Below are 15252 nucleotides of genomic sequence, written 5' to 3'. Positions count from 1 at the left end.
AAAACATGCTGTATTTATATTTTTATTAATAGTAATATTAAAAATATAAATTATTATTCTGATATTCCCTGCACACGTACCACAGCAGTGAGATTTGGGTCCAGTTCTGTCTGTCTTACAAATTCAGAGAGGCAGCTCACGGGGTTGCTAACTTTGATTAGCTGCCTGGAGTGAGATTTTCAATTCGAGACAAGTCTGCACTCACACATACACACTTTTACATGTATGTAACAGTTTTATTACCTTTTAAATAGTCTATACAGTTTTCAAACTACCCCAACACATCCATGTTGGTATATAAAGTGGACACTAGTGAATTGATCATGCTCAGTGTGTCCAGAGCTGTGCGTACACAGCTGTACAGACACATACTTGGAGTGCAGCAAGCGTTTGTCCACAGAGGTGCACAATGACGTCAAATGTATCAAACTTTCGAGCGGACATGTCCACTATTACGTGTGTGGAGAAGTATGAACCAGCCTTATGAATGGGCAGGGTCTTGGTTACAGAGAGTCTAAGGCTGTGCAGGCCTTGGTTAGTCAGTATAGAATATACACAGCGCAGCCACATAATACATGCCATAGCCTACGCCATAGCCTGATGTAGTTGTATTTCTGGAGAGGTACACATGTCGCAGCAACACAGATCGCAACAACTGTGTTTTGTTCACTTGGTAGCATTGCACTTCCTCCTATGCATATGTTGTTTGTTCTTTGTTTCCAGCTAGGGGGATTTTAGTGTGGGACAAGTTGTCTAACTTTTCCACTGTTTTTGTCACAGTTGCAGCCATTCACGCTGTTACAAAAACACAGTTGCAGCCATTCATGCAGGGCTGTATGACATTAGAAAATTTCAGGTGTCACTTTTTTTTTTTCTTTTTGCGATATAATCGGCATTATTTATAGAGCGAAAAAAGCAACAGGAGTAAACTTTTTTGGTTTTGGTGGTGTAATTGCAGAGTGACACAGACACCAGCTCAGAAGTATAAATGCTTGCAATGGTACAGGCTACTTCCATAGGCCACACTAAGCTCTGCGTAGGCTCCACACAGAAGCATAAGATACCCTTAAGGCCTTGGCTACACAGTCTAAGGCTGTGCAGGTCTTGGTTACAGAAAGTCCAAGGCCACGGTTACAGTGAGTCTAAGGCTGCATGTACACTCAAAAGCAATCTTCTAGTGTGGTAGAGGCCAAGGAAGGTAAAAAGGACAAAAATGGCTATATTCAAGTAGGACATAACATGACAGATGAAAACCCTTCAATGTGATCCAACTTCAATTGCATCTAGGCAAGATGCAGAAATTAAAACTCTACCAAGTTCTTCTCTAGGTTGGTTAGCTGCATGGCAAAGGCTGCTCATGTTGTCCAATCCTCGCCAATGAAATCCATTCTTCTCTCGTTAGCCTGGAATTTTATTTACAACACACTGTAGGTCCATTTGTTTTTGCACACAAAGAACATCTGCTTTACTTTGCGTAGATAAGACTCTGGGCTGGGGTGAAATCGAGTATAGAATATTCCGCAGAAATGCTGTGTGGACACATCACACCACAGCTGACAAGTTCAGACCCAACCCAAACCAACATTTAGGACCAAAACTAATGGATTAAAAAACAGCTTATTTTCACAGGCAGTCAAATGCAAAACCTCCTCCCCCTCGACCCAGATTTAATGAACCCCTACCCCAAAAACTAAAAGTTCATTACTCCCTGTCACTTTTTTTCCACTTGCACTTTATGTTATCATTTTGCACCAGTACTTTGGTACATACTATCTCACTGTGCTATGTTATCTATGTTTGTTCATATTTATGTCTACATTTGTTATGTCATTTACTATGCTGACAATCCTAGACCAAAAATGGTGTTTCGTTTCTTTTTTTAAATAATGACAAAGATCTATTCTATTCTATATTTCAGCTGTTTTGCCTGAGATACAATGTATACACTGACTTCGCTCACTGCACTGTGACCGTACCTTAAGTCTCCACAGAGGGTACGTGGAGTCTGGGTCCCTGTGAAAGAAACGAGTCGTCTTCGTCCCTGCGCTCAGGAGGTACTCTGCTGGCAGGCCCTGTGTTTGGGAGATGTAGCGGATCTGGACCAAGGGACACGAATGGACACAAACTGCATCATGAACGGCTTAGCATTGCCCTGTACTATTTTTTTGTAAGACTAGCAATTCCCTATGTAAACCATTATTTAAAGAAAGTATAGGATTCTCAGGCAGCATTTGCAGAGCCATTGTGGAGGTATCAATATGACTTCCTGAAGCAGCTGTTTAGTGGGTAAATGAATGCAAACACTATGCCTGAAACAAATGCTAATTTTGGACTGGCACAGTATCTTCCTGCAAGGGCTGTGGGTTGAGCCTCCAGGAAAGCTAATTTAGAAGCTCCTGTTCTTCATGCATCAACAATTTATGCTTGATGGTTGGAGGGAGAGAAGGGTTACAAAACATTCAGTCAAGAATCTTAAACTGATAGACTGATGGTGGAAAATTAAATTCAGTCCAAGTTGCATTTTAGCACTTCTTGGTATTTTCTGACATGTCTACTGGCTACAGCAAGAGATTAATTTGAGCAGGTACATAGGCAGAGATGATCTACCAAGCAGATTCTAACTGAAAGCGCTCCAGTGAGTCTGCCCATCCTACAGTGGGCATGAAGGTGACCCACCCCAGATACTCACCTGATCATACTCCGATGCCCCCGGGTACAGCGGCCAACCCAAGAACAACTCAGCAATAACGCAGCCCAGGGACCACATGTCAATGGCCTCGCTGAAAGGTAAGCCCAAAATGATTTCAGGGGCTCTGGAGAAGGGATAGACATAGAGAACAAAATCAATGCTGGGTCAGAGGCCAGGTTAACAAGCAGTAGGGTCACCAAGGGTTGCATCCTAGGGCAAGCACAGAGTAAAGGGTAACACAGTATACTGCCATCAGATTCCAAGGGAATATTAACCTGTTTGACATCAGGGACAGAGCGCCCTGACGTCAGTTTTCCTTGGGGAATGTTGTTCTCTTCTCAATACCCATTCATTAGACCCAATCCTGGACCAAAACACAAGAAATCAGGCTTTCAGATATTTTTAAGCCACTGAAATGCCACTAGGAATACGTACATGAAGAATAGAGGGTTAAAGAAACGGATCACTCTGAACCACAAATAGGACCTCCAAAAATGGAAGGCAGAAGATTCAGTGGCTAAACAGCCAGATGTTTCCATAGAAACACGTCTTTATATCAAAGATACCAGGGTCCGCACAACAAAAAGTGGACCACAAATGGTAAAAATAGTGCATATGGTACTCTGCAAAGGCATGTCTGGTCAACAAAAGCAGCTATTAGCATCCTGATAAAACTTTGAGTGGAATGCAGTGGCGTAACTATAGCAGGTTCAGCAGGTGCGGTCGCACCGGGGCCCGTGATCTCTGGGGGCCCGTAACTACCTCAGACCCGCCTCCTTAAAAAAAAAAAAAAAAAAAACCTCAGCATTAAAATCCAACCATCAAATAAAAACAGCTAAATAAAGTTATCATCTTTCATTGTCGCCAAACTGTCATGTCAGAGTATATTTGTTTCTACTGAGATACAGCAAGGGTTTCTGGGAAGGCTAAATGTTTTATTGTGATTTTTTGAATGGATAGCTGCACATTGCAATCATCGTGCTGACCAAAACAAGTAGCATGCCCTTCAAACCCAAGAGCGGCTGCAAGAAGCGCCAGGAACGTAGAGAGCTAGAGGAAAGGGTGGCAAAACTCCCGAAATTAGACCAATTTGGATTTTTAACCAAGAGTGGTCGTGAGGAGGACAGGACACGTAGCAGCAGTAACTGTGAACTGTCATGCAACAGGTAAGCTCTGGACCAGAAGCTAGCCTAACATATAACACAGAACATGTTTGATTTAGACTAGGGCTGGGAATTTAGCTCATTAATTAGATTAATTAATCACAGAAAAAGTATGGATTAAACAGCAGGAGATCCGAGTCCCAGATCGCTGCTGCGTGAGCCAGAGCGCAGTTCGGTTCAGTGAGATTTGGAAGAAAAAAACGCCAAAATGGCTAATAAATGATGTCTTATTAATGTTTTTTGCCGATTATGACGATATTTTCCTTTTGGAAAAGACGCTCGCGCGTCTCCCGGTTCAACTTTGGAGCACAGCTGAGCGGCCATGCAAGGCGAAAGTGGTCACGAAGCACAAGCACACGTTTATTTCAACACTTTGCCCATCGGGAAAGTGTGTGGCATTGGTGAACCTGGTCATAGTGTCTGTAGGAGAGCTGTTGGTCGACCTAGAGGCAGCAGGAGAGGGAAAATTGGCCTGGAATAGCCGCATTAGCTTTATCCATCCAGACCTCCAGAGGGGCGGCGCTGTGGCCGGAGTGTGTGTGTGTGTGAGAGAGAGAGAGAGCTGGGAGACGTAATGTATCAACATTTACAACTGTCATATACTGTAACCTAATTCATAGGTTTGGTTCAGTCAGTGATAAAAATGCCATGACCATTGTACATTATAGGCTTGTATTCAATAATTAATGGTAAAAAAAACTGCTTCTTGTAACGTCTGTATGTATGTGCGATTAAATGCGATTAATTAGATTAATTTCACAGAAGTCATCAATTCTGCAACTTGCCAAAATGCTAGTGGTAGATTATGACAGCGTAACATCCACATTCGGGGAAGTGTGTACTGCTCTCATGTTGTTTCTGACATTGCCTGTGACTGTGGCAACAGCTGAGCGATCATTTTCCAAGCTCAAACTTATTAAGACCAACCTAAGGAGCAGCATGGGGCAGGAGAGGCTCAGTGGGTTAGCTATCCTGTCCATTGAAAACACAAGAGCCAGAGCATTAAATATTAGGGACATTGTTGATGATTTTGCACAACGTAAGGCTCGTAAGATGGCCTTCTAGTGGCCTAATTCACACATATTGGGGGTTGTATGCATATGAATCATTTTCTTTTTTCTTTTTTTTCTGCACAGTTAAATAAGTTGGATTAAGTTTTGTTTCTGGGCAGTGCGAGTTTAAGCAAGCGTTCTACGCTTGAAGTTTCAGTGTTGAGTGTTTCAGTGCTTTGAGTGTTCCCATATTTCCATGTGAGTTGATGTTAATGCGGTTATATTAGATTACCCTGTAAATTGGTATTAATAACAAACATTTTTAAAATGTTTTCACATGTAATGGATCCTATGTAGTACAGTATTTTTGTATTTATAATTACAATCTATATAAACTACCTCTGTGCTTCTGGTTCTTTGCAGAGAGGATTGTAGTCACCCTTAATGTACGTGTATTGCATGTATCAGAGCTAAAACATCCTCGGGATAAATTTGAAAAAGTATAAGGGCCCGGATTGAATTTTCGCACCTGGGCCCATGACTATGTTGTTACGCCACTGGTGGAATGGGATTGAAATGAAAATACCACCACTACACTCCATAATGCTTAGTCTCCCACCAGATCATTCTGGATGATTCCCTTTATTCCTTTCCACGGGTTTATTGTACTCTAGTGCAGCGATTCCCAATCCTGGGCCTTCCATGGCTGCAGATGTCAGTTTTTTCATGTACACTCTTATGCACAACTTTAATTCGTTATTTAGACAGATGAGCAGGCCATCTCATCTAGAGTTTCAGGTGTGAAATAGTCACTAATTAAAAGCTTACACAGCCCTGGAGGATCATGGAAGCATGGAATCCAAGTTCCGCTTCCTCTATAGACACCAGAACCCAATCTCTTCACTGGGGAGCAGTCATACTGGTCAAGGGAAGGAGGTCACTGATCCACTTGGAAGAATCTGGTCATGCAGGGGCATGAGGCCAACCACTCCGATAACCTGACAGGCCATTGTCTCAAAATACAGGGAGCCACCCAGTACAAACATGTTCATTTTGCAGAAAGCCTTTTCCTTAAGGTCATTAGCCAACCATGTGTCACATTTCCATTTCAGTTTGAACCATCCCCCCTCCCCTCAATGGGAGGTTTACCTTCTAGTACTTGTGGTGCAGAGCAGGTTGGGGAGGGGGATGGGAGTCATTCTGCCAATGGAATCAAGCTGACACAAATGAGCCACAGTGCGGCCAGCAACACTATGTACTGTACATGCAGCAGAGCAGTAGAAACCAGGACTTGCCAGACCTGTATTGGGTAACCGAACTTAGTCAGTCTCATGAGAATGGTGGTACTTCAGTAGCAATAGAGTACAGTGACCTTGCTATTACACTCAGAATAGGATGGATCCTGTCCCCAACCAGTGGGTTTCCTGTAAGGAGTCTAGGGAATCAGGGGGGCCTGAACTTTCCATTTATCTCGGTGCAGTTAGTTAACCACCATGGCCTTTTGCTGCTGTTTCACTCCACTCCTGGAACCAGAATGCCCCAAGTCCAGAACCCCAGCTCCCAAATAAGCAAAGCCTAGCGCACAAAATATTCTGGAACTCATCCCAGGCCAGACCCCCAAGGTTGGATGGTGGAAAGTCGCTTTCCCACACAGTCGGTGTGCCTCTGACTGATCCAGGCTAACAAACAGCCTGCTTTTCCACCCCCTACCCTGCTCACCCCACAAGCAATTGCAAACAAAGCATTAGGCTCACAAAGGGCTGATCTGGAACTGCCCTTTAATGAAGGCAAGGCATCAATGTACATCTGCCTTCCACTACATGCACACCACAGTGAGCACAAGGTCACAGAACACTCATTAACCCCAATTTGTATATGCATCATTACATATGCATCTGTACCTCCTCCCCAAATATAATTAGCACCTTAAAGAGAGACTGGCCATGCCTGGGAGCCCGCAGGAGCCCACGCCTGCTATCCTGGGGTGGTGTCCCCAAAATTAGCTCTGCAGCAGTCGGCTAGGCTGGGCTAACACTGACCCCATTGCATTACAGACAGTGCAGAGCTCACAGAACATGACACGGTCAAAAAAAAAAATAAAAAAAAAAAAAATCAGGCACTCCTTCACACACCCTTTCCAGGCCCTATGTTGTGAGGCCATAGAAACCCGACCATCATCTAAATAAGTAGTAATACCAAATGACTGTGAGCCGATCAGACTAAGTGCCCTTCTGATGGAACTGAATCGAGGTGGTATGAGCAAGCGACTTGTGAGTGTTCGTGCCATCCTGTGACTGAGAAGAGGAGGGGGGGTGGCTCCTTCCATCACATTCTAGCCGCTCACCGTGGCAATATGTGCCCCCCCCCATTTTTGCTTCGCTTCATTCCAGCTGGCTGTACCTCCAAGGTGCTGGCCGCGTCACTGCCCGCCACACCAAATTGTGCATGCAAATCCCACCCCACCCCCACTCAGCAGCATGCAAAGCTCTACAGCAGCTGAGGAGGAGCAGCTACTGGGGAGGGGGGCTGCTGGACGGGGGCGTGTCTGCAGGTCAACTAGTGATGCCGCTGCTGCTGGAGGTGTCAAGGAGGAAGGGGGGGGGGAGGGTGAAAGATCAGCCTCATGTCTCCATACTAAAGGACACAGCTTTGGTAAAGCCCCTCCTTCTCTGTGCTGCAGACCGGGCTGTGGCTGCTGGGAAACAATGCGGTGGAACAAGCCTGCTCGCCTCCTGCACGGGATGCGTATCCCATTAACAGCTTCGGGGCTCGGACGTCATGGCAACGGAATCACAAAACGGCAGAGTGATGCGCTCATTTGCCTGAACGCTGCTGGGCAGCCTGTCTTTCAATACGTGCTGACATGGAGCCTGGCATATCTTGGATTCCAGTTGCATGCTGGCAGGAACAGAGGTGCTGTGCTCCCCGGGCATACATCCTGTCCAAGACACATGTGACAACTAAATGATCATGTGAGCACCTAGACTCCTGTAGGGAGGGGGGGTATTCCAGCAATTCCATTGCTGCTCGACCCACAGACATCTTTGGTGCCATTGTTGAAGCAGACACATGCAAGGAGAGCTCCCTGATGTCATCTTCGGCGGTCTGCCACCCCCCCACCCCCCCAAACCTCCTCCTGACGTCCTCCAGGCATGCCAACATGAAGCTGTGAAGACAGGTTTGAGGACTTTCCCTACATTGGCCCCTTTGGCAGCAGTGTGAGTCCGTAGTCCCCTTTAGCAAACCTTTGTTAAAGAAGCATACTTCCCCTTTAACCTCTGTGGGAGGAAGGGTTACTGTGTGTTTGACCAGGAATGCATCATTTTATCATGCTCCTCATTTCACAGAAGCCTCAATTCTAGGAAACCAGCTGCAGGGAGAGTGCAGACGGCCTGCCACGTCGTCCCAGGAACAGCCTACAGAGAATGCCCCTGCAATGAGCATTCTGAGAAAGTCTAACATAGAAAAAAAACATGTGAGGAAGGACAAGGGGGAAGGGGAGGCTTCCTCCCAGACAAGTGATGAAGGTGTACAGGGCAGCAGCCAGGAAACCTACTCAGGCTAGGAAGCAGTGCAATGCAGCACACACCACAGTAACCATCACCCTCATTAATTACAGCACTAGTAAAGGCACCACAGCCGTCAGTGTGCCAGTACTGGTGACTCCACTGGGGTCTGAAGCCAGCCAGCAAAGATGAGGCACCATTTCCAAGTGCATGAAATATTAAGGGACGCCGATGAAATATTAAGAGGTGTTCTTGTGGGCTGGCACCAGCACATCACAGAGCGGCTGGCCGGTCTGTGGCTCAACCCTTCACACAGTCCTGTGACATAGATACTTCAAAGCCTGATAGCCACACAAATTGTTTCTTTTATTCTGATGATGTAACAGGGGAGTTTTTGGATGACCTTCAGAGGCTAAGGACAAAAGGGGAGCCCCATCACAGCCCAGCAGTGGCCATGTTACTGTCCCCATTTCCCAGCCCAGCCTCTTTTCTGAAACAGGACAGGGGATGAGTTACAGATTTAGAGAAATATCCCCCATCCCTGCTTCCAGCAACCCCTGCCTCTCCAGTCAGCAACATGCTCAAAGTGGACACACATACATACAGACAAGCCTTAAATGGTGGACCCCATATGCAAAACCTCAATCAGTGACCTGGTCTATTGTCTGTGCAGCAAAAAAAAAGAAAAAAAGGAAGAAAAAACAGGCAGACTGTCAGAAAAGGGATGCAGCTTATCTTTCCATCAGGTGGGGGGACATTAGTGAGGCAATGGGACTGGCAGGGGGCAATGGGGGTGCTTCACAAAGCCAGCCTCCTTCCCGGCCATACTGTACCTCCCAGAACCTCCCTGAACCACCTTTTAATGAATTTTATCAAAATTACTCATTTTATTTCCAAGTATGTGGTTGAGGAGCGGGCGGGAAATGGACAATGGGGAGAGGTCCCCTCATATCTGCCTCGTGATGCTCAAGATGCTGGCCCGAAGAGCAAAGCCAGGAACAAAGCACCAATTTCTCTAGGGGTTCGGGCAGGCCAGAAGCGCTCATTCCCACGCTACTCCTGTACCCCTAAATGCAGCCACTTAGGTTCTCTAGAGCAGCAAATCTCAACCTGCAATTTCTGAAAGGGTCACGATTTAGAGTTAGAAATGTAAGCATTTTAAAGCCAGCAAGCTCCAATGCTGATCCATGATCAGATTTCCCAGCTCCAATCCTTGAATCTACCTATACAAACAGGTCTTCTCCAAAAGAGATTCTCTCTACCATAGGAACTCCTAAGAAATGTCCCATTGGCAGCAAACGCTCCAAGAACTCTTTCTCAGCCAGACCACCTTTTCCATTGGCTGGTATCCCCTTCCTGATAAAACCCGAACAGTCAAGAAGCCACTGAGGCAGCTACACTAAGGTGATGCCACTGTGACCCACAGCCTTAGCTGACTGACAATCAGGGGCAAAGTGCAAGCAAAACAAGTGTTATATAAAGGGCTCCCAGGAGTCACAGCAGAGCACTCAGCCAGCAACAGGCTGTTCTAGACAATACCGGTGCACCCAGGCAGGCCCACTCCAGGACAAGCTACCTACTCAAGGCAGCCATTCAGCTAGAAGCACAATGGTAGCTTGGGCCTGGAGACAGAAGGATGATCCTCATGGAGCTCACTGGCCCATTAATTAGGAGCAAGCTTTGGAGGGGGGGCAGGATTTCCATCCAGATGCAAAACAAACTAGCATGAACACCCCTCCCCCCACAACTTCTCCAGAAGCTTCCGTTTCCAACACGCACAGGCATGAAAATGAGGCTGCCGGCCTCCAGCTCCATCTAAACATCCCTGTACTGAAGCTAGATTAACACAGAGTTTATGAGGCTCCCAAAAAAAAAAAAAAAAAAAAAAAAAAACATGACTCCTTGCTGGTCTCTCCTCTTGACACCGATAGACCTGGAATGGCTGACGTCACGGCCTTGCCCAGCACACCACTCAGGATGCTTTTGAATGGGACAGCTTTTAGAGAGACAGGTAATTAATTTCTCCAAGCAAACCCTCACAGCAGCCATTTCTGAGGACGCTTAATCATGTCTCAGAGAATATCCACCTTCACTTCCCTCCCCCAGTCCACTCTTCCCAGCCACCCTGCCCACCCCCGCCAAACAGGGGACACCTTTCATCTGGTTCACTTTGTCCTTCCAGCTAAATACAATTGCTGCTTGGGAAAATCCATACAATACCACAGCTTTCATGTTGGAAGACTCAATAACAAATGGAGTGTGTTAAAAGCTTACAGAAATAAATTGACCACAATGGCCTTGCCCACCAAGCATCCTGATACACCTCATCAAGTGGAGAGGTTGAAAAAGCATGCACAACCTAAGGTAAATAAATACACAGATGTGAAAAGTGCTGTTTTAAGGACACCAAGAGTAACACTTGTGGAGGGGGTCATGCCTACAAGGTAAAATACAAGAAAAACTGAGTGAAAAACAGCAATACCTGAGAAGAGAAAGTCAGACACAGTGCAGGTCTGCAAAATGTACTCGGCTGCAGGTTTATCACTTCACAAAACAAACAGACAGGCTGGTGGGAATAAGCTGAAGTCGTGAAGAGGCTGAAGATCTCCCTGACAAAAGCAGGCAGTCGGCTGCTTCTGACAGTCGTGCAGTGAACAAAGTAACATGGAAACCTCACACGGCAGACATGAAGCTGGAGTGGGGGTGGGCAAGAGGCTTCAAGCAGCCAGGGGAAAACATTCAGGGGCAGCAGGAACAGGCACAGATTCATGGGAAAAGTGTGGCATTCCGTGACTACACAGGTGCCCCCTGAACATCACAATCCCTGACCCGGGCCACCCCCCAGGAAGAAGGGAAGAGAGGCAGACAGAAAACAGGCACCGGGAGTCATGGTACAGGGCAAGCCGGGGTCGATTAGGCTCTGGGAAGGGAGACAGAGGCAGTGCTGCTCCAAAGGTGAAACCCAGTGTCAGACATGAGTCTTGAACTGACCCAGGCCCTATCACGAAACAAAGACAGTCCTGCTGCCCCAGGCTTCAAACCATATCTCAGGATGACATTAGGAATAAATGCAGGGTAAACACCAAGGGGGGCTGGAGCTGAGCCAGGGTCTGTGGGTCTTCAGGTCATGAGGGGCAGAGCCAGTGAGCCCATCCAGAGCACCACCCACCATCCAGTGCCTGCCTATCTCACAGCAACGTGGTGGAACGTTGTTACCCTACCCCAGCTCTGCTCATGACCCAGGGCCCACAACAGCATTCATTAAAAAAAGCTACCCCTCTGATTCCACCACATAGACCAACCACAGCTAAAGAACAGTCCCTCCAAAGTATGAACAGGAAGGCCCAGCCCATCAGTGCAGAGAACAGCAGCTGAATATCATCTCCATTAGGCTGCATTAACACATATACATGTTTACGTTACAGGGGCATTTCGTAACCTTCCAACAGACCTGCTGCAGGAGTAAGGCGAATGTGTCAGGAACGCGGCTGTCAGAGAAAGTTCTGCTGCAATATTTCGTGGAGGGGCTTGGTTTGGGGGAATGTGGTTCTTTCATGGGCAGCCTGCTGAAGACATGGTGTTTGAACAGGTACACCAGCTCACTAGCACACGGTTGGGGTCACCACACAGCGAAATTCAGAGTAAACATGCGGAGATTCCGAATTCCTTCCCGTCTGCTTCTGGAAGAAAGCATTGAGAAATCAAACTCAGAGCTGAGACAAAGAGAATGAGCCTGGGTGGATGGGGGGTGTGCCATTTGAAAACCAGTGAGGGCACGTGTAATCAGCACCCCACCGCTCAGTGGAGCACAGCCTCAATGACGAGAGCAAAGGGACATGGGAGTGCAAATGTCACATTTCACAAGCTTACAGCGAAGAGCAACATTCCTCACAATAAGATACCAGGAACGATAGCACCTTATTGGGGTCTGAAGGGGGGTGGGCTGGAAAGGCAGGTCGGTACAAAAAAAGGGGTATGGGGGAAAAGCAGTTAAATCAAGAAAGGCTGACAAACCTGGTGTGCATGAGTGTGTGTGAGCGCGAGTGCATGTGGGTGCATGCATGTATGTGCTGGAAAAGGTTGATTCACAGACGTTTTTATCACTAATTAAAGATAAGCAATCAGCAATGCCATGGTGACCGGCTTAATCAGGCCTTTCTGGAGCGCTGATGTAGAGTAGGAGGAATTCAGTAGGACAGCATGGCTGAAGATGTCACTGCTGCTGGGTGCTAATCATCAGGGCAAGGGAGCCACATCCATCCCCGGGAGGGGGCCGACGGTCGGGTCTGACGAAAAGCCTCACAAACGCAGGAAATGCCAGAAACTTTGGGGAAGTGGGAGAGGCTTGCGCTGCTCTCCACCCCCACACACCCGACGGGGACAAAAACAAGCTATTTGTCACTCAGAATTAGGGTTGGGTACCGAAAACCAGTGCCAATACGGCACCGGTACCTATATAACCGGTATGTACCGGACCGAAACAAAACGCGAATTTCGGTGCCACTTCGATGCCTGAACTGTCGATTGAAATATTTGTTCTCTGGGGCTATGATGACACAGTTGTAATAAGCATAAGATTCATCAACACACGTGACATCATCAGGAAATGAGACCATCCATATGGTCAGTGCCATAGTTATTGAGGAATCTGGAGAATCAGACTACGTGGAGTGTGATGGGGAGCCCCCTGAAATGGGAGACTCCCCTTAAAGTCGTGGTGAAGACTGAGGGTGAAGTTTCACAGTTTTCATTAGCCTGAGGAGAAGCAGAATGTGAAAGACAGAGAGAGCGAGCAAGCCCTTACAGGGAAAGGTCAGAATTAGAGGTCGACCGATATGGGTTTTTCAATAGCCGATGCCGATGACGATATTTAGGAGTCAGGGTCAGCCGATGGCCGATATATGCTGCCGATATTTTTTGGCCGAAAATTGGACGTTTTCCCCTCTATTTGCATGATAAAATATCACATTAATAATAACAAACGATACACAAAATTTCTCAACGTAGCATTTATTGAATACTGACTTGTGTAAATTTAAATATAAACTTAAATAACAAAAACACAATACAACTTATAAACAACTTAAACTTATAAACAATAAAGATAGCAGCATCAGAATCTCTTTAGCAGCAAACTCATTCTTCAGCTCCCAAGCTCACCAGTCTGCTGCAGATATTGCACCTGGCTTTTCCTGGTGTTGGCTTTGTGAAATGCTGCCATACAGGATTAGATTTTTGTTCAGCCATCAGACAGCAATTACTAAAACAGAAGAATAAATGCAAGGTTAGAATTTTTATTATAGTACCTTCATCTTCAATTCATTCTACAATTCCAGTATTTCATGCACATTAAAACAATTACACTCTAATACATTTTGAAGAAAAAAAAAAACACTAAGTGCATCATGGTATGATGAGTAGTGTACACTAACATGTTGTTTCTGTTGTTAGCAGACAGATAGCTTAAAGACAAATTCACAATCAGAATCTAGTGATCCCGGAAAATAAAATAAAATAACTGTCGTATTGCACAGCCTTGTATGCAAGGACAACATAAGCCCCTAGTGATTGTGACGTTGTCTACGTATAAGCCCGTATAAAGGATAGACATGTTTAATGAGGAAACTAACTGCGCAAAGTCATGCACTTTTTATCTAGACGTCTGACAAATTGTTTGAATCTCCTGTCTCAAATGAAAAAAAGTTGCACAGAAGGACCATTGTCAGCATCAGCTCAAGTAAATGGTAACCACGCTTTCGAACAAACACTTTTCTCCGCCATGCATTGTTCTTAGCAGCTCTGTGTCTCCGAGGACGGCGCTGTCTGTGATCAGGGCAGAGTAACGCAACTCACACACGCTGCAGTATTTGAGAGCTGCCTGCTCCGCCCCACACACTCACAGAGTGAAACTCTCCGACACAAGAAAAAAAACATAACTGATAACATCGGGCTCATATGGTAATAATTAAAATGTTAACAATTAAAATGATTTTTAACGATTAAAAAACATCTGTGAGCCCACCAATAAGCGCACAAAACGAACTCTATTAGAATCAATGATCCTTAATGTTACCTGTAAGCTACAGTTGGTTGAAGGCTCATTATCATTACCCCAGTTCCCAATAGCGTAATTCGCGTTTTCTTTTAAAGCAACATTTCATAGCAAACTACTTAAATAAACAGGTCATTGAAAGATCAGAATTTAAGCCTTACCGTTTTATCCCAGGACTCTTCCAAAACTTCTGGCTGTGGTCCTGCACAAGGCAGCATGGGTCACCTGTTCCACAGCAACAATAACACTGGGCTGCCCGCAGAGGTGCCTGTCTGAAAATCGGCGTAGTGCACTCGGATATCGGCCGATGCCGATACATTAAAAAATGCTAAATATCGGCCCGATATATCGGCCGACCGATATATCGGTCGACCTCTAGTCAGAATTCCATGTGCTCTAGGCTCTCCCTGTAGGGGGGGACCGCAGGTCTCATGACAACAATCCCAGGACAGAAGCAGGGGCTGGCTCAGAATGGGAATGTCAGCAAAAGCCCCACCCCTTAATGCCACACCCAGATACTCGGCAGTTCCGCCTGTCACAGCTTTACGCTGCCATTCATCACAAGGGGTCAGGCACAGGTCCTGACAAGTGGCTAACGGAGAGATAACCCAGCAGATATCTAGGCCGAGTGTGAAGCCATAAGAGCGAAACTGGTACTCACCCATGGTGGCATGGGGCTCGCTGGGTATCGGGGCACCATGCCACCTTAGCAGCGGCTAGAGCCAAAGGAGCGGTAAAAACGGGTTGGAAGCTGCCGTCATCACTCACCTGGCACAACCCCCCCCCAACCTCCAGAGGATGCCGGCTGCAGCCCAGTCATGGGAAAGAACAAAGAGCACTTTTCACTGTG

At 46.3% G+C, this 15252-nt stretch overlaps 1 protein-coding gene across 14 annotated transcripts in view; it reads right to left on the bottom strand.

Moving 5' to 3' along the window:
• LOC111838794 (homeodomain-interacting protein kinase 2-like) overlaps nt 1-15252 on the bottom strand; it is a 65043-nt gene that overhangs the window by 31773 nt on the left and 18018 nt on the right. For all 14 annotated transcript variants that reach the window (XM_023802117.2, XM_072708239.1, XM_023802120.2 and 11 more), the window contains 2 exons: nt 2690-2813; nt 1977-2096 (listed from right to left, as the gene is read on the bottom strand). In XM_023802117.2, coding sequence (XP_023657885.1) covers nt 1977-2096; nt 2690-2813 — 244 coding nt within the window. The remainder of the gene's footprint in view (nt 1-1976; nt 2097-2689; nt 2814-15252) is intronic.

The sequence above is a fragment of the Paramormyrops kingsleyae genome, unplaced genomic scaffold (assembly GCF_048594095.1).
Source record: "Paramormyrops kingsleyae isolate MSU_618 unplaced genomic scaffold, PKINGS_0.4 ups47, whole genome shotgun sequence".
Classification (NCBI taxonomy): Eukaryota; Metazoa; Chordata; class Actinopteri; order Osteoglossiformes; family Mormyridae; genus Paramormyrops; species Paramormyrops kingsleyae.
The sequence above is the reverse complement of the archived record's forward strand: the minus strand, read 5'-3'. Positions and strand labels throughout refer to the sequence as shown.